Source organism: Danio rerio, chromosome 3 (assembly GCF_052040795.2).
Source record: "Danio rerio strain M-AB ecotype USA chromosome 3, GRCz13ab, whole genome shotgun sequence".
NCBI classification, from domain to species: domain Eukaryota; kingdom Metazoa; phylum Chordata; class Actinopteri; order Cypriniformes; family Danionidae; genus Danio; species Danio rerio.
The window spans coordinates 66,211,820-66,231,536 of NC_141023.1; the positions used below are offsets into that span (position 1 = coordinate 66,211,820).

Here is a 19,717-nt window from a genome sequence, read left to right on the forward strand (position 1 = left end):
CATTATCATTGAAAATACAGTGGTCATTTAGTGTTTTTGGCGTATACTATAGTAAAGCACTTGAATTAATCTGTTGCCATTTCAACACAGCCACTATAGGAGTTACTGTAGTTTTTTTTACAACACTATGGTAAATTATACTACAATTCAAAACAGTTTACTGTAGTAAAAACTAAAATATACTATAATATCTAGTGTATTATTGTTTATCAATACTAAAGAGGTAAACATTACAGTCTACTGTAGCATTCCTGTTGTAAATGCTAAATATTTACTACAGCCTATGGCGTCTGTGGTTACTGAGGCTCTCTGGAAACGTCTTGTTGAAAGTGTTTGAGCAGGACTACAGGCTTAATGCGGTATTACATGAACAAAGTGGTATCAATGAAAGTGCAGGAGCCGAAACAAAGCACTAAAGACAGACAGATTAGCAGATTAGTGCTGAAGGAAGCAAAGCTAGCGAGTGAGTCTGTGACGCTCTGAAGGTAAATGATTTGTCCTCAGCGTGGCTTTGTTTGCTAATAGTTTCAATGGTGTCAGCTTCTGCAGACGTGTTTGCACAGGACACTTTAAGGGGAGATCTTTGATTTTCAGGATCAAGTGCTTTCTTTGTTGTTTTAAAACAGTTTCGTTAAAAAAAGGAGGGGTTTGTTGCTAAAAGGGATACAGCTCCGGTCGGAAGTTAGCGACAAATGTTATTTATTAAGCTACTCATCTATAGCCAACGCTGCGTTTTATTATTGTCTACTATCTACTCCAGCCATATATATATATATATATATATATATATATATATATATATATATATATATATATATATATATATATACAATAGTAATCTAAAAACAATAATTATAGTTGTACAGTACTTGTATTATTGTAATAATATTAACAACCCTCGTCTGAAATGTCAGGCATTACTTTTAAAAGGGGGATATCGCGGACAGTTTTTGCAAACAGACTCGTTGATTAGAAAGTGGAAACAGTTGTTTATGTGTAAAATTTGCCAGTCATACTGAATAAATTCATTATTTTCCTACCTTTATTGTCCGAATGGTCCATTCAGGATAACAGTTAGTAATGTTTCCCGCTATTAAATACGCGGGCTGCGCTCGTCCAATCAGTGACACGGACACCTCAGTAGTAATGTGCACCGTGAAGCATCAGTATATGTATAAAATATGATTTACTTATATTTTCTTCTCTATTTACTTGGACTCAATTGGTTAATGGCACAGCATTCTTAATTTTTTATTAATTAATTTCTTCTGTTTTTGGACACAAACAAGATATTTTGAAGAATGTTGAGGAAAAGCAGCCATTAGTTATGTTTTCATCCAAAAGGAACTCCTAAGGTATTTTCTTCATTTAATAAATTACTTGAACCTCAGAAGATGATGCTGACACATAATGTTTTAGGTCATGAGCTAGTTTAAGCTGTTTTTTGAGGTCATGAGCTGGTTTAAGCTGGTTCTTTTTAGTCGTAAACTGGTTCTTGGAGGTCATGAGCTGGTTTAAGCTGGATTTTGAAGGTCATGAGCTGGTTTAAGCTGGTTTTTGGAGGTCATGAGCTGGTTTAAGCTGGTTTTTGGAGGTCATGAGCTGGTTTAAGCTGGTTGTTGCAGGACATGAGCGGGTTTAAGCTGGTTCTTGGAGGTCATGAGCTGGTTTAAGCTGGTTTTGGGAGGTCATGAGCTGGTTTAAGCTGGTTCTTGGAGGTCATGAGCTAGTTTAAGCTGGTTTTTATAGGTCCTGAGCTGGTTTAAGCTGATTCTTTTTAGTTGTAAACTGGTTCTTGGACGTCATAAGCTGGTTTTTGGAGGTCATAAGCTGGTTCTTTTTTATTATTGCTGGCCATGGGCTGGTTTTTGCTGATTCTTGCTGGACGTGAGCTGGTTTAAACTGTTTTTTTGCTGGTCATGAGCTGGTTTAATCTGGTTCTTGCTGGTCATGAGCTGGTTAAAATTGTTTTTTGCTAGTCATGAGCTGGTTTAATCTGGTTCTTGCTGGTCATGAGCTGATTAAAATAGTTTTTTGCTAGTCATGAGCTGGTTTAATCTGGTTCTTGCTGGTCATGAGCTGGTTTAACATGTTTCATGAACTAATTTAAGTTGGTTCTTGCTGGTTGTTGCATGGTCATGTTCTGGTTTAAGCTGGTTCTTGTTGGTTGTGAGCTAGTTTAAGCTAATTTTTTCTAGTTTTTGCTGGCCGTGAGCTGGTTTAATTTGGTTCTGGCTGGTCATGACCTAGTTTAAACTGGTTCTTACTGATTTGAGCTGTTTTTTTCTGGTTATTGCTGGTCATGGGCTGGTTTAAACTGGTTCTTGCTGGTTATGAGCTGGTTTTATATGGTTATTTGTGGTCATGAGTTGGTTTAGTCTGGTTTTGAACTGGTCATGAGCTGACTTAAGCTGGTTCTTGCTGGTCTCGAGCTGATTTAAGCTCATGGTTTAACCGTTTGTTTAACTGGTTTTACCAGTAAAGAACCAACTTAAAACAGCAGCCATGTGTCAAAATACACCTTGCAGCATATTCTTGTGCATTTTTTTCAACAGGGTAGTTTTGTCAACTTTTTGGGATTCTCCTTAAAGCTGTTGGTTTGGTTCATGACTAATAATGCTTTAATACAGACTTAATGGGAAATAATGGAAAAATACTTTCAGAACCAGAGCTTCACTGCAAAACTGAATGGACACTAATGCATTTAATGGAATATTTTTTGCTAAGGATGTGAAAGGAAAAAATACAATTTGTTTAATTGGGAAAAAAGGATTAAAATCACAAAGTAAGAATAAGAAACTCAAATTTACCTATGCAAACTAGTCTATTCTACACAGGGTTAGCATTGGTAATGAAGTTGACCTTTTAACATGACCTCCCTGGCAATCTGTTTTGCCACGGTGCTTTGCAAGCCAATGGTCTTCACAGAAAAAAACCTGCTGATTTTAGACTAGACAGACCCAATTCAGTGCATTAAACAGCGGATTAGAGAGTCACATACTATAAAAGACTTTCACACATCCCAAGACCCCGCAGTTAAGCGTTCCTGAATGGGATGTAGAGAATCACACACAAAGCTTCCACGTCACTTTTGGATCCGTCTTGGGGCTGTTGACGTAACAAGCCACAAATCTGTAAAAACACCAAATAATGAACCAAATAAAAACATTACAAGGGCGTTCATGCAGAGGGATTGTATATCAAAAAATTAGCAGTGACACTACATTATTCTTGTGCAGGATCTTTCAAAACTCTGTTTCAGTGTGAAAGAAACTAGTTAATACCGCCAAAACATTGCGGAATTCAGTGAATGCATCCAACCAAAAATGATGCGGGTTCCTGGAAGGTGGTGACGTTGAGGGAGGGATTGTTAAACTGGCACACTGCAAAAAAAAAATGCTGTACTTACTTGGAGTTTAGTCTCATTTTCAGTCGAAATATCTAAAAATTGTTAAACCAAGACGCATTTTCATGACTTAAAATATATTGTCTTGTTTTCAGAAGTAGTAAGTCAGACTTTTTAGTTAAACAAGCTAAATAATCTGCCAATGGAGTATGTAAAATAATCTTATTTCAAATTGAGTGAGTGTTTAGTATGGCGGCAAATCAATGCCAATATTAATCGAGCGCAGCGGTGATGTTTGCGCGCGAAGAGAAGTGAACCGTGAGCAGATTACAGGTCTACACGCGAGAAAACTACAGCTCGCGAGCGCACAGGGGATCTTCACGCACGCGCTCAACTGATCGAGCGCAAGAAAAAAAGTCCTGCGCGCGCAGATATATATATATATATATATATATATATATATATATATATATATATATATAGATAGATAGATAGATAGATAGATAGATAGATAGGTAGATATATATATATATATATATATATATATATATATATATATATATATATATATATATATTTATTTTTTTTTTTTTTTTTCACTGATCTATATTACAAACAATGTTAATAGTTATAATAATATACAAAGCTGCATTGCACATATAGTATGCATTGTATGGAAAGATCTAAAAAGCAAATAAACTCTTCTGAAGACAATATTTCCTAGAAAGATCATCCCCAAGTGTAATAATGAGCTCTGCTGCACGGGACAAATCAAATGGGTTCAGAAAGTCATGTTATAAGAATGCAAGTCATTATTTTAGAAGATTAATTATCATTATTTGACTATTTGATTATTCGTTTCTTGAGATTGAATCCTCATAAAGTTCTCAGAAAGTTTCTTATGATTATGACTTGCAAATTGTATATATATATTTAATGGCGTGATCTTTTAACCTGCGTCCAATCCCGGCTAACTTCCGTAAAGGTAGAGTAGCCAATAGCGTTAGAGATAACAAGAGAACCAAGTCCCGCCCCAGGACTGACAAAAATCCAAAATGTTTCGCGCGAGCAGAGAGAAGAACCAGCGAGAGCGTACATCGTGCGCACAGATGATCAGTTGAGCGCGCGCGTGGAGATCCCCTGTGCGCTCGCGAGCTGTAGTTTTCTCGCGTGTAGACCTGTAATCTGCTCATGGTTCACTTCTCTTTGCGCGCAAACATCACCGCTGCGCTCGATTAATATTGGCATTGATTTGCCGCCATAGTTTAGGCTGGGCCACGGGATCAGAGAGAACTACAGACAGGGCCGGAGCAAGCTGAACTGCCGCTCGAGGCAGAGGACGATCACGCCGCCCTCAACCCCAATGTGTGAAAACGAAAGTGACCGGTTATGAAAATGAAGTGAGGTGTCGCGTACCTCTATTCTGTCGCCCTATGCGGGGATATAACTGAGGACAGGCGGGTGCTGATGGAGGTGTCGCTGACGCCGCCCTCTATTCTGTCGCCTATGCGCAAATATATCTGAGCACGCGGGTGGTAAGGGAGGTGTCGCGGACGCCGCCTTCTCTACACTGCCGCCCTAGGTTGCTGCCTAGGTCACCACTGTGGACGCGCCGGCCCTGACTACAGGTGTGAGTAGGTCACCGCTGAGTGTTTAGGCTGGGCCACGGGATCAGAGACTTGTCTGTCGCTGGGGTTCTTCAGGAATCTGTCTCATGCTCTCCACTCCTCTATGAACACCACAGCAGCTTTTCAGGATACGGCCTGGTCCAAAATAATATGCCAAAATGAAGTGAGTTTTTCCTTATAGCAAGCAAAATAATCTGCCAATGGGGTAAGCAAAATAATCTTGTTTTTCTGTGAATGATTGTCGCCTCGTGGTTCCATTCCAAAGAGGGAAGAAATCACTTTCCCGAACTCTCGCATTCAATCTGCCCAGTTGGTGGAATGAACTCCCTAACTGCATCAGAACAGCAGAGTCACTCGCTGTCTTCAAGAAACGACTAAAAACTCAACTATTTAGGGCCCTATCATACACCCGGCGCAGTGTGGCGCAAGGCGCAGCGCAGTAGTCTTTTGGTAGTTTAAGCTTGGCGCAAGAGTGGTTTTGAGGTGTTGCGCTACGCTGTTTAAATAGCAAATGCATTAGCGCTCATTTTTGCGCCCATAGACGTTCTGGTCTATAAAGGAAGGTGTTCTGAGGCGGACCGCTGGTGTGTTGCTATTTTGAGAAACTATAATAGATTTTTCATTACAACAAAACTAACCCGGTCTAAACTCCAGCGCAGAGTTGCGCCTCGCTTACACACTGCTTAATACACACAAGAGAGCAACAGGCAAATATCTTTACATATGAAAAAATGTAAATATTAAGGATATATATAGGATATAATAAGAATAGATTTAGGATATAAATATAAAGGATTAAAATATTACAAAACATATTATTTTCTAGCCTACATAAATATGAAAAATCACTGCTTTTATGTCTTCTTCATCTCGGGAGGCTTTTTCAGTTTATTCATAACAATTTGCTTCTGTATAATGTTATTATTATTAGCAGTATTATTTATTATATCCATATTTATATTTGTTTTATTAAAAACAAGCTTAGATTTGTCCACCTGTCAGGTTTTAGACCATATGGGGCACAGCATGTGTTTTAGGATATAACTCAGGTTTTTGAGCACACTTCATTATTATTATTCATTTATTCGTTTGCTGGAAATTAGAACTGAATTTAGAAATAGTTTTGAAACCAATATTTGCGCTTAACAAACAAAATTAATTATTTATAGACTAATTGATGTCTGTGTGTAAAGGTTTCCTTATCCAAGAGCGAAAGTGAAAGTAGATCAATTATCTCTCATTCTCACCCAGTAGATGCTCTGTTTAACTGTTTTCTGTTAACTGTTTGCTGGTGAAATGCTCATTTTTTCCACTTAGACTTACTTTGCGTCCTGTAAAAAGCGAATGCGCTCTTTGCGTGACGCAGCTGGCTCTTAAAGGGAATGGGAGATGAGACTCTGATTGGTTTATTCTCTAAACACACCTATAACTCATTAAGAAAATAAACTCAACCCTTTTAGACCATGCACCATGGCGCAAGGCAGATTTTCCCGTCCTTAAATTAGCAAAAATGCGTTCTGAAACACCCAGAAAGCGTTTGCGCCCTGCGCTTTGCGCTCTGCGCATGGACCGTCAAAACAGAGCCCAATGTGTCCACTACCCTTCCTAATCTGCAATTTCAGCTCTGGTTCTTCTGCGAACTGTACTACAAAAAAAAAAAAGTATTACTAATGTTCTGCTTCTTACACTTTACACACCTGAAGCTTGCCTACAGCACTTATTCATTGTTGCTCTTATAGTTGTGTAAACTGCTTCCTTGTCCTCATTTGTAAGTCGCTTTGGATAAAAGCGTCTGCTAGATGACTAAATGTAAATGATTTAAGAATTTGTAGATGTTTGGACTAGAAATGAGACAAAAACTTATCCGACATAAAAACACACAGCAGGGATGTCCTGCTAGCAGTATCCGGGCTATGAACTCTGTGTGTGTGTGTGTGTGTGTGTAGTGTATAGTGTACGTAGTGAGCGTGTCCTGCTGTGCTGTGCATTGCTCCGCATGGGTGGCCTCATTTGGTCAGGAGACGCCGCTGTCAGCTCGAGGCGCTGGTTGTCATGGTGCCGGGCAGGACTGGTGCAGTTATCCGGCTTACTGGAAACCTGCTTTATTGGGACTTTCAGGAAGGGGGTGGAGGCGCGCGGCGTTCGGGTTTGTGAGGTGTCTGCGGGCTCATCTTTAGGGTCAGGTAGCCATTCAGGTCAAACAAAAGAGAGCTGGATGTGTGTGTGATACTGCCAAACACACACACACACGCGTCACCAAATTACACCTTTCACCTGATACCCCCTGACAGCACTTCAGGAGACACACCAGCCAAGTGCACTTGACACGTATGCATATCCAGGTGGGAAGACTGTACACTTCATTTAAAGTTGACCTGTTATGTCTATTTTTACAAGATGTAAAATAAGTCTCTGATGTGTGTGTGTGTGTGTGTGTGTGTGTGTGTGTGTGTGTGTGAAGTTTCAGCTCAAAATAACACACTAATAATGTTCTCCAGCTCTCTGAATCTGCCCCTTTCAGGCTTTGATCCTAATTGTGGTGTTTTGGTGACTGTCGCTTTAAATGCAAATGAGATTGTGCTCTTTTCAAAGGAGGGCGGAGCTATAAATGCCCGTGTGTCAGCATAGTGGCAGATTCAAAAACAAGACTTACGTCTTATGCTAATGAGGGAGAGATGGTCACTATTGGGCGGGGCTTTCCTGCCTCTGATGACATCATACAAAGGGAGAATGTCAGTCAGTGTTTCTGCAGGATGTTTATATCAAGTCTGACTATAAAAAGCAGAAGGATAATGAATGAATGAGTGTGAACTATCCCTTTAAAGTGCTCTATATGCATTGCACAAATTGTGTTCTTGATATACTAAAAATATAGTTATTAAAGCAGCACTTTTTGAAATTAGACTCATTTTACAAGTTACATAGAGGTGAACAGTCGAGTTTTACCAATTTTGATCAGTTGATCTCTGCCAGAAACACATTTAGCTTAGCTTAGCATAAATCATTGAATCGGATTAGACCGTTAGCATCTCGCTCAGTTTCCAAAAAGTTTTATAAGCTGAAAGTGCTCCCACCAGACCCGGAGTTTGGCTGAAATGGCTCAAAAGTGGTAAAACTCTTGGGGAGCTGTAAAATGAGCCTGTCAAAATAAAAGAAAGAAAGAGAGAGATGTTGAGATGCTACTAAAATTGACTTTTAACATAATATCTCTGCATTAAAAATACACTTTTAAATACACTATATATATATATATATGGGCGACGCAGTAGGCAGTGCTGTCGCTTCACAGCAAGAAGTTCACTGGTTCGAGCCTCTGCTGGGTCAGTTGGCTTTTCTGTGTGGAGTTTGCATGTTCTCCCTGCCTACGCGTGGGTTTCCTCCGGGTGTTCCGGTTTCCCCCACAGTCCAAACACATGCGGTACAGGTGAGTTGGGTTGGCTAAATTGCCCGTAGTGTGTGAGTGTGTGTGAATGTGTGTGTGCGAATGAGTGTGTACGGGTTTCCCAGTGATGGGTTGACATCTGCTGCGTAAAACATATGCTGGATAAGTGGGCGGTTCATTCCTCTGTGGCGACCCTGATAAATAAAGGGACTAAACTGAAAAGAAAATGAATAAATGTATATATATATATGTGTGTGTGTGTGTGTGTGTGTGTGTGTGTGTGTGTGTGTGTGATTTTTTTACACTTTTTAAGTGTTTTTTTAATATTATTTTTATTATTATTTATTAATTTTTTAACTTTTAATGTAATTGAAACATCTTATCAGTTGCTAATGGCTTTTGTTTATTTTCATTTAATGTATTTTAATTTCATTTATATTATTTGACCCTGATCTCTGCTCCTTTGACTTTCAAATTTGGACATTTAAATCTGCAGTTTAAAGACTTAATAATACAATAATAATAATAATAATAACAACAACAATAATAATAACAATATTAATAATATTAAAAACAACAACAACAATAATAATAATAATAATAATAACAACAATAATAATAGCAATAATAATAACAATATTAATATTAAAAACAACAACAACAACAACAATAATAATAATAATAATAATAATAATAATAACTATAATAATAATAATAAGCAATAATAACAACAATAATAACAATATTAATAATAATAAAAACAACAACAACAATAATAATAAAAAATAACAATAATAATAATAACAATAATGACAATAATAATAATAATAATAACAACAACAATAATAATAACACCAATAATAATATGTTTTTACCATGTTACTGCTGCATTTTCCTTACTAAAAATTAATTCTGGAAATTGTTATATTATTCATGAACTGAGCTAAAAACTTTGATGCATATTTTTTGTTAAACATTATTTTGTTGAGCTCTCGTTTAAAAAAAGGACTTTTATTGACATTTTTATTTTATTTTTTTGCTTTTCTACTTTCTGCAATTTACTCAATTAACCAAGGCTATATACAGTATATATTAACTAAAACAGTAGTTCTCAAACTGTGGTACGTGTACCACTAGTGGTACGCGGGCTTCCTTCTAGTGGAACACGGAGGAATGAAATATGTCATGTACATACTACATATAATTCAAAATTTATCAAAAATGATGTATATAAAATGCCATATATTATATATAGGCTATATTTCTGAGGTAATCTGCCAGGTTTTTTAACTGTGCAGAGTTGTAGCTGCTTTACTGGGCCTACTACGTATTCTGTATTTTAATACTACTCATTTTGGTGGTACTTGGAGAGACAATTTTTTTCTAAGGTGGTACTTGATGAAAAAAAGTTTGAGAACCACTGAACTAAAATATTAATAATAATACAGTAAAAGTCACTTTATTAAACATTTTGATGTCAAAAGTTGCCAGAACAGACTTTAAGAACCCATATCGTAAACATAAATACACAGCACAATATTAAATGCTATTGGCTCAACTGTTGAACTACTTAAGTAGGACTTATTTTATATGTAATTTGATATGTGTATTGTCTTCTGTTCTCAAAGCCTCTGATTAAACTAAATGTCATTTAATGAATGTTAGTACATAATATTGAATGACAGACTACAATTTAAATGATCAAGTACTTCACTTGTTTTAGTTTGTTAGTCAACACATCAAAAATAAATCAATTAAATATTACGTTTAGTGATTTAAATGTAAAAAAGGTTGCATTTACAAACAGACTTAGGTATACTTTAAGTATATTTATATATATATTGGCTGTTTTAACTGGTCATTTTTCAGCCTGACCAGCTAAGACCAGGCTGGAAATGGCCAAAACCCCTCTAAAACCAGCCTGGTCAACAGCCTATGCTGGTTTAAGCTGGATTTTTCAGCAGGGATTCTGGTTATAATTACTGTTTTTACATTACTGTGAGGGTATTATTATGGTTAGAGTCACGATGGATGTTAATAAAGTACAATTTAATGAGTAATTTAATAAATAATATGAATAATGCTCTGTATAATTACTGTTTTTACATTAGGGTAGGAGTAGACATTAATAAAATACAATTTAATGGGTAATTTAATAAATAATATAATAAATTTTGGTTATAATTACTGTTTTCGCATTACTGTGAGGGTATTTTATGGTTTGGGTCGTGGTGAATGCTAATAAAATACAATTTAATGGCTATTTAAATTAATATTGTAAATAATTATCATTTTAATTACTGTTTTTACACTACTGTGAGGGTATTATTATGGTTTGAGTCACGGTGGATGTTAATAAAATACAATTTAAGGAGTAATTAAATTAATAATATGAATAATACTCTGTATATATACTGTTTTTACATTGGGGTAGGAGTAGACATTAATAAAATGCAATTTAATGGGTAATTTAATAATTAATATAATAAATTCTGGTTGTAATTACTGTTTTCGCATTCCTGTGAGGGTATTTTATGGTTGGGGTTGCGGTGAACGTTAATAAAATACCATTTAATTAGTAATTTATTAAGTAATATCAATAATTCTAGTTATAATTACTGTTTTACATTACTGTGAGGGTATTTTATGGTTTGGGTTGTGGTGAATGCTAATAAAATACAATTTAATGGCTATTTAAATTAATATTATAAATAATTATCATTATAATCACTGTTTTTACATTACTGTGAGGGTATTATTATGGTTAGAGTCACATTAGATGTTAATAAAATACAATTTAATGTGTAATTTAATAAATAATATGAATAATGCTCTGTATAATTACTGTTTTTACATTAGGGTAGGATTAGACATTAATAAAATACAATTTAATGGGTAACTTAATAAATAATATCATAAATTCTAGTTAGAATTACTGTTTTCGCATTACTGTGAGGGTATTTTATGGTTTGGGTCGTGGTGAATGCTAATAAAATACAGTTTAATGGCTATTTAAATTAATATTATAAATAATTATCATTATAATCACTGTTTTTACATTACTGTGAGGGTTTATGTAGAGGTAGAAGTTAATAAAATACAATTTAATGGGTAATTTAATAAATAATATCATAAATTCTGGTCATAATTACTGTTTTTACATTACTGTGAGGGTATTATTATGTTTAGAGTCACGGTGGATGTTAATAAAGTACAATTTATTGAGTAATTTAATAAATAATATGAATAATGCTCTGTATAATCACTGTTTTTACATTACTGTGAGGATTGGGGTAGGAGTAGATATTAATAAAATACCATTTAATTAGTAATTTATTAAATAATGTCAATAATTCTAGTAATAATTACTATTTTACATTACTGTGAGGGTATTTTATGGTTTGAGTTGTGGTAAGTGTTAATAAAATACCATTTAATGGATATTTAAATTAATATTGTAAATAATTATCATTATAATTACTGATATAACATTACTGTGTGGGTATTTATACAATTAATGAGTTATTTAATAAATAATAGAAATATTTATTGTTAACTTTCGGCCTTTGCTGTCCTCTAGTGGTGAAGACGCGCAGTCGCATGTGTGTATAGTGAATTTTTATTATAAATAATGTTATTTGTTATTATTATTTTAGTTATTTAAAAGAAATATATAAGAAAAATTGAATCAGTACAGAACAGGAATACAAGTAGGATGATACCCATATGAAATAGCTGCACATGGGATAACAAAACAACCAAATATATATATATATATATATATATATATATATATATATATATATATATATATATATATATATATATATTCGTTTTATTTTTGGGAGTGTGTACCAAGTGTGTACAGTAACTCTTTGCGCACTAGGACCCGGAAGTTACGCACACCGGGCGGGGGGCGGCAGTAAACATGGCAAACGCAGACACTTCAGCGGATGCTGGAAATAAACAAAGTGTTTATCACGAGCTGCTCAGGTAACTGACACAATTAACTTATTTAGATCAAGCGTGTAGGTCTTCGTGTGTTGATTTGATCGATTTATTAGTAGTAGCGCAGTCATATAAATCCTCTGTTAGCCATATAGCACGGGAAACACGCCGCGAGTCCACCAAACTCAAGGATCATCACATCCTCGTCACGTGACTCAAAGTGGAAGCAGACTTTTATTTGTGATCCTGAATATTATTGTGAAGATCAACTCGGTTTTGTTTCTGCGTAATTTGTGTCGTTCAGTTTATGTTGATCAAACAAAAACATTAAATATCCTTTGATAGGTTTTAAAATATGTGTACAACAACATGGATGCCCAAACTTTTCCTATGAAGGGCCAAAATCCAAATATCGTTGAAAATAAATATCCCAAACTCTGTTACATTAAAGTTGCCATGCGTAATTTTCTAATTCATTTCATAATATTTATAAATAGATATAAGAATAACTTTGAATTGTATTAACTAATGCAGTATAATTGTAATTATTGCAATAAGACGATCACATTTACACCAGTGTAGTTCTAGTCAAGAATCTGCCTTTGCCTTGATTCGCTCTCTGCATTGTCCTCTATCTGTCGGGTGACAGTATGTACATTTAACCTAAATCTCATTAACTTAAACCATTTCAATTAAAATATTTAATTTCAGTTAGGCTTTTTGTAGCTTAACAATAAAACAAACCGTTAAAGTTTACATAAAATTTGAAATGACAATCTCTAAACCAGGGGTCAGCAATCTCGGTTGTGAAGGACCTGCGTCCCTGCAGGGTTTAGGGTTCAAAATTAATATTGTAAATAATTATCATTTTAATTTCTGCTTTTACATTACTGTGAGGGTATTATTATGGTTAGAGTCACGGTGGATGTTAATAAAATACAATTTAATGAGTAATTTAATAAATAATATGAATAATGCTCTGTATAATTACTGTTTTTACATTACTGTGAGGATTGGGGTAGGAGTAGACATTAATACAATACAATGGGTAATTTAATAAATAATATTAGTAATTCTCATTATAAATACTGTTTTTATCTTACTGAACAGGTATTTTTTATGGTTGGGGTCACAGTGTACCTTAACAGTATGTATATTTAAGCTAAATCTCATTAACTTAAACCATTTCAATTAAAACATTTAAATTCAGTTAGGTTTTTTGTAGCCTAATAATTAAACAAACCAATAAAGGTTACATAAAATTTGCAATGTCAATCTCTAAACCAGGGGTCACCAATCTCGGTTGTGAAGGACCTGCGTCCCTGCAGGGTTTAGCTCCAACTTGCCTCAACACACCTGCTTGGATATTTCAAGTACACCTTGTAAGACCTTGATTAGCTTGTTTAGGTGGATTTGATTAGGGTTAGAGCTATAATCTGCAGGACACCGGCCCTCCAGGAACAAGTTTGGTGACCCGTGCTCTAAACCATCCCCATCATTTTCCCTCTTTTCTAAGATGGGCCAAATTAAAGGTCACCATGGGCCAACTTTGGGCATCTTCTGGTATACAACAATCAACTAAAAATAATTCAGACAACTCGTAGCATGATAATATTTACATTACTATTAAAAGTATTAACTATTAATGCACGTCTGCAGTATATATAAATAAATGACATCTGAATAATTTTTGGTGTGATTGTAAGTAGGCATGGGCTGGTATACGTTTGTGAGTCTCATAACCTTGGATAAAAAGCATCATGGTATGAAGGTATTGTGGTTACAGCTCTATAATAAGTTTTTTTTTTTAATGTCTCAGTTAATAAAACAAAATTTTTGTCCCCATTGAGCACATTTTACAGTATTTTATTTGACATTTTTTCAATTTACAATTCACATTTACAATATGGGTCTGAGAAAAGCGTATTATAAATAATATGTATTATTATTTTTATTAATAAATCATTGACTTCTGCTATCTTTATTAGTAAAAAAAAACACAGATTTCTTTACAACACATAAAAAACACTTAAAAAAAAACCTTTACACATACCTTAGGAACGGTTTTGCGGTTTTAAAACCTTGACTTTTTTTCTTGAGAAACCGGTGATCATCCCGTGTCTAATTATAAGACGTAAACAAAGCAAAATTCAATAAGTTGTACTTTTTTTGTTGTTGTCAGCAGAGGTGAGTAGAGTATGCGAAATCTGTACTCGAGTAAAAGTAACTTAATCTTAAAAGTTACTCGAAGATGACGTCGCTTACATCTGATTGTATGTTTTCTTGCGCAGCTGGATGTTGAACTCATGAAAAATAATGCTTTGGATTGGACAAAACTGATTAGATAAAGTCACACCTGAGGATTCTGCTTGGTCTTAAAGCCTTTTTCAATGGATTGATTTCACTATTTATGATGGCATAGCACTTACAATAAGACAAATGAGCTCATGTATGGGACAAATTCTTGACCTTTATTATTGAGGGGTGAGTCTTTCGAACCACCCGAGCCCCTCACTGGCTATGGCCCTGACTAGTTACCATTAATAAGGTTCAAATTGGGATAACATAACATTGACACTTACCACTAACGTTACTTTTTTCAGGTTGAGCTGGAATTCATGTATACATTTTTGATGTCAGTTCAATGTAGAACGTGCATCGCATTGTCAATATATTCTTGTTGACATTTTGAAGTGAAAACAGACTGAACTTGAGGCCGGGTGACCTGGTCCGGTAAACTCACTGCACAGACAGCATGACCGTCCTTCTCGGAACCGCAGATGGCCATGGTGTGACCGCAGTATAAACTCGCCAACACAATCTCACGGCATTTCGTAACTTTTTGATTTAGTGGCTAATTCGTATGAATTCTTACGATCTAATTCGTACAATTTAGTACGATTTGCTCATCCCCCAATGACGTTTGAGTTTAGGGGTGGGGTTAGGTCCCACACCGCCTTTTTAAAATCGTACAATTTCGTACAACAGAACTCGTACGAATTAGCCACTAAACTGGCTAAACGTAAAATACTTACGTTTTCGCGTGAGATCAGGCTGAATTTGCACGTCTTCCTCGAGTTCAGCTATTATTCCAACACAGGTGCGCGTGCTCTAACCGAAAGCGGGAAACGCGTCTCTATAGCAACCTCTCACAACACAAGCTCTACAATGCAGCGCCTCGCGATATTTTCAAACAAGTCATATGGATCATATTTATTATGATTTGACAGGAACGCCGCCAAATGTAGTGAAGTAAGAGTTTACTCGAGTCAGACTAAAAGTACACACTTTTAAATGTACTCAAACAGTACTCGTTACCCAATCATTTTACTCAAGTAAATGTAGCGGATTAAATGTAATTCGTTACTACCCACCTCTGTTTGTCATTATATGTATTCATTGTGTGTGTGTGTGTGTGTTGTGTATGTATGTATTTATTTATTTGTTTATAGGTCTGTTTTTTGTTGTGTGATATATCGCACCAAAATATATTGCAATAAACGATACTACTCTCATTTTAAGACCATTTTATGCCACCTAATATTATATCATGCCAGAATGACAATGTAATATCATCACGATTCAAATACACTCCTCCGAAGTACACATTACATTTTATTCTTAAGAATATTCAGTTTAATTATCGTCATTTGAACAGTTTAATAATCAGGCATTGGAGTCAGAATGTGAAAACGCATATCCTAAATAATTAATAATAAATGCTGACAAGGTAAAGATGAACAGAGGCTGCGATATCTGCTACCAGATCTGTTTTCAGTCTTCAGACACCCACATGAAGACATACTATAGTAATTTATAGTAAATACTACAGTGTTTTTAACTATTGACATTGACTCTTTAATAGAGAGAGATGTTGCAGCTAAAATGTTGCTAGAATTGTTTTTTATGTATGGGCGATTATATATTTTTATATATATATTATATTATATATATTATCACCAAAAATGATTGAGCTCATGTCTATGTGTTGTGCGATCAGTCCATATATTGGTTATTGTGACAGGCCTATTTATTGATTGGTTTTAAATATTTGACTATATTTGTGGCGTGTCTTTGTTTGCAGTCCGTCAGAGCTGTTTGAGGCTCGCTCCCGCAGCCATAAGATCCCAGTGCGCGGCCAGAAAGAGTTCCTGCCCAGCGGCTCCGAGCAGCAGAGCCAACGACTGCAGCACAGCCTGGAGGAGCACTGGACACTGCTGGCTGAGGAGAGAGTCGAGAGACTGTGAGTCAGAGTTAATACACACACACACACACACACAGCAAGGTTATAATAGTTGTGGATTTTTCATTAGTATAAGTTTTTATTTCGTTTTGACTTTTTGTTGTCAAATCAGTTAGTTTAATTAGTTTTTAGAGGAAGATTCACTAGTTTTTATTAGTTTCTGTTAGGGCTGGGCGATTTGGCCTCAAATCAAAATCTCAATGAATTGATCATTTTAACTCGATTTCCGTTTATTAACAGTTATTTTATTTGTTTATTTAATGTTTAACCCTCATAGTTCACTGACAAGTTTTATATGCCGTCTAAAGACATCTCATGGCACAGATAATTTATGATAATAATGTTATTTAAATGTGTTAATGAAGACGTTTAAGTGTCTGCTTGGGTTGTATTCAATGTTTTCAACGTGCTGCTGTCATGTCCATAAAATTATTATAGTGTTGTATCGATTTAGTATCAGTATCGTGATATTTAATTTAGGTATCAAAGTCAAAGTTTGGTATCGTGCAGCACTAGTTTGGATTACTTCCAAACTTGATGCTTTTGACAACGTTTTGAAATGTCAACAGCGCCCTCTAGTGAGTTTGTATTTTGAAACGTGCGTCACTGGCAGACAAACATATTTCAGATTTGCAAAAATGTAGACAGCGCCCTCTAGTGGATTTGCTATCTGACACATGCAAGAAAATTAATCCAAAGTAGCACATTTCAGATTCGCAAAAATGTTGACGACGCCCTCTAGTGGGTTTGTGTTCTGAAACATGCAACAAAACACAGCCTAACATTTCAAATGAGCAAAAATGTAGAAAGCGCCCTCTAGTGAATTTATCTAAACGTGCAACAAAGCGTATCCAAAGTTGCACGTTTCTGATTAGCAGCAATGTCAACAGGGCCCTCTAGTGGATTTGTCATCTGAAACGTGCAACAAAATGTTTATAAAGTAATGCACTTCAGATACAGTATTGAGCTAGAAGACATATTAGTAGCGGCGATCACTAATACAAAAATAAAACTCGTGATCGGACACAAATGTGTTAATGAAGACGTTTAAGTGTCTGCTTGGGTTGTATTTAATGTTTTCAACGTGCTGCTGTCATGTCCATAAAAATATTATAGTGTTGTATCGATTTAGTATCAGTATCGTGATATTTAATTTAGGTATCGAAGTCAAAAGTTTGGTATCGTCAGCACTAGTTTGGATTACTTCCAAACTTGATGCTTTTGACAACGTTTTGAAATGTCAACAGCGCCCTCTAGTGAGTTTGTATTTTGAAACGTGCGTCACTGGCAGACAAACATATTTCAGATTTGCAAAAATGTAGACAGCGCCCTCTAGTGGATTTGCTATCTGACACGTGCAAGAAAATTAATCCAAAGTAGCACATTTCAGATTCGCAAAAATGTTGACGACGCCCTCTAGTGGGTTTGTGTTCTGAAACATGCAACAAAACACAGCCTAACATTTCAAATTAGCAAAAATGTAGAAAGCGCCCTCTAGTGAATTTATCTAAACGTGCAACAAAGCGTATCCAAAGTTGCACGTTTCTGATTAGCAGCGATGTCAACAGGGCCCTCTAGTGGATTTGTCATCTGAAACGGGCAACAAAACGTACCCTAAGTATTGCAATTCAAATTTGCCAAAATGCTGGCAGTGCCCTCCAGTGGATTTGTCATCTGAAACGTGCAACAAAATGTTTATAAAGTAATGCACTTCAGATGCAGTATTGAGCTAGCAGACAAATTAGTAGCGGCGATCACTAATACAAAAATAAAACTCGTGATCGGACACAAATGTGTTAATGAAGACGTTTAAGTGTCTGCTTGGGTTGTATTTAATGTTTTCAACGTGCTGCTGTCATGTCCATAAAAATATTATTGTGTCAGTATCGTATACAGTATCGTGATATTTGATTTCGGTATCGAAGTCAAAATTTTAGTATCATGCAGCACTAGTTTGGATTACTTCCAAACTTGATGCTTTTGACAACACTACTACTTTATTGTCTGCATGTTTTATTTATCCGTGCGTTTTCAAAACGTAAACACATCTTGCCGTTTCCGTTACGCATTTTTTTAATGTTACATTCTAAAACTCGCATAAAGCTAGGAGGACTTAAACACAGCTAATTATGAATTAATAAAAATTTTTGGCTGAACTATGCTTTTAAGACGAAGTCACAATGTTTGCATGTTTGCTTTTGTTTATCAGAGGGAATCTGGTGAATGCAGTATGGAGTCCTGAAGAAAAACTGGTGGAGTTGCAGTCACCGGCCGTGAGTCAAACATCCATCTGTTTACATGAGGGTGTGCCATATTTGTTGTTTGCTACTAATAATAATAATAATTCCTTGCATTTACAGTCACTTGCTTCATCTCTAAATGGATCAGCCTTTTTGAATGAATCGCTTAAATCAGGGGTCACCAATCTCGGTCCTGGAGAGCCGGTGTCCCTGCAGGGTTTAGCTCCAACTTGCCTCAACACACCTGCCTGGATGTTTCAAGTATACCTAATAAGACCTTGATTAGCTTGTTCAGGTGTGTTTGATTAGGGTTGGAGCTAAAATCTGCAGGACACCGGCCCTCCAGGAACAAGTTTGGTGACCACTGGATTAAATGAATGACTCAGTGAATCTGTCATTAAGATGGTGACTTGCTGACAACTACTGATGGTTTTATTGTCGCGTTTATTATCCATACACACCTAAACCAGCCAATGCAGAAAAACACACACACACACACACACACACACACACACAAAATACTGTTTAATTATTTCTATATATTAAAATCTCCAAATAATGCTAGAATGCTTTTCATATCGTCAGAGTCACACACTCGTAGTTTCATAGTCATCTCTTAGTAGTTCTTTGTTTTTTGCAGGGGAAGTTTTGGCAGACGATGGGTTTTTCAGAAAGAGGCAAGCAGTATCTGCAACCCGAAGAGGCGCTCTACCTCATGGAATGTGTGAGTGTTTATTTTTATAGTCATATTATTTATATCATGCTAGTCATTAGTATAATTGAGTCATTTTATATCATCTAATAGTATTGTTATGTTCAGAGGCCGCTGTATTGTTGATGTATCTGCTGCTAAAAGACTCAGTCTCTATAGTCGATCATGGTCACTGTTCAGAATCATCACACTGAAGTAAATCTTCATCTTTTTGTGGA

The 19,717-nt window shown here is 35.7% G+C and overlaps 1 protein-coding gene across 8 annotated transcripts in view; it reads left to right on the forward strand.

Moving 5' to 3' along the window:
* The first annotated feature begins 414 nt into the window (after positions 1–414).
* tsen54 (TSEN54 tRNA splicing endonuclease subunit) overlaps positions 415–19,717 on the forward strand; it is a 32,490-nt gene continuing 13,187 nt past the window's right edge. For 2 of the 8 annotated variants that reach the window (XM_087242735.1, XM_087242738.1), the window contains exons 1-4: positions 415–485; positions 16,389–16,547; positions 18,757–18,851; positions 19,428–19,511. In XM_087242735.1, coding sequence (XP_087098861.1) covers positions 18,846–18,851; positions 19,428–19,511 — 90 coding nt within the window. In that variant the 5' untranslated portion in view covers positions 415–485; positions 16,389–16,547; positions 18,757–18,845. 8 annotated transcript variants of the gene reach the window in all.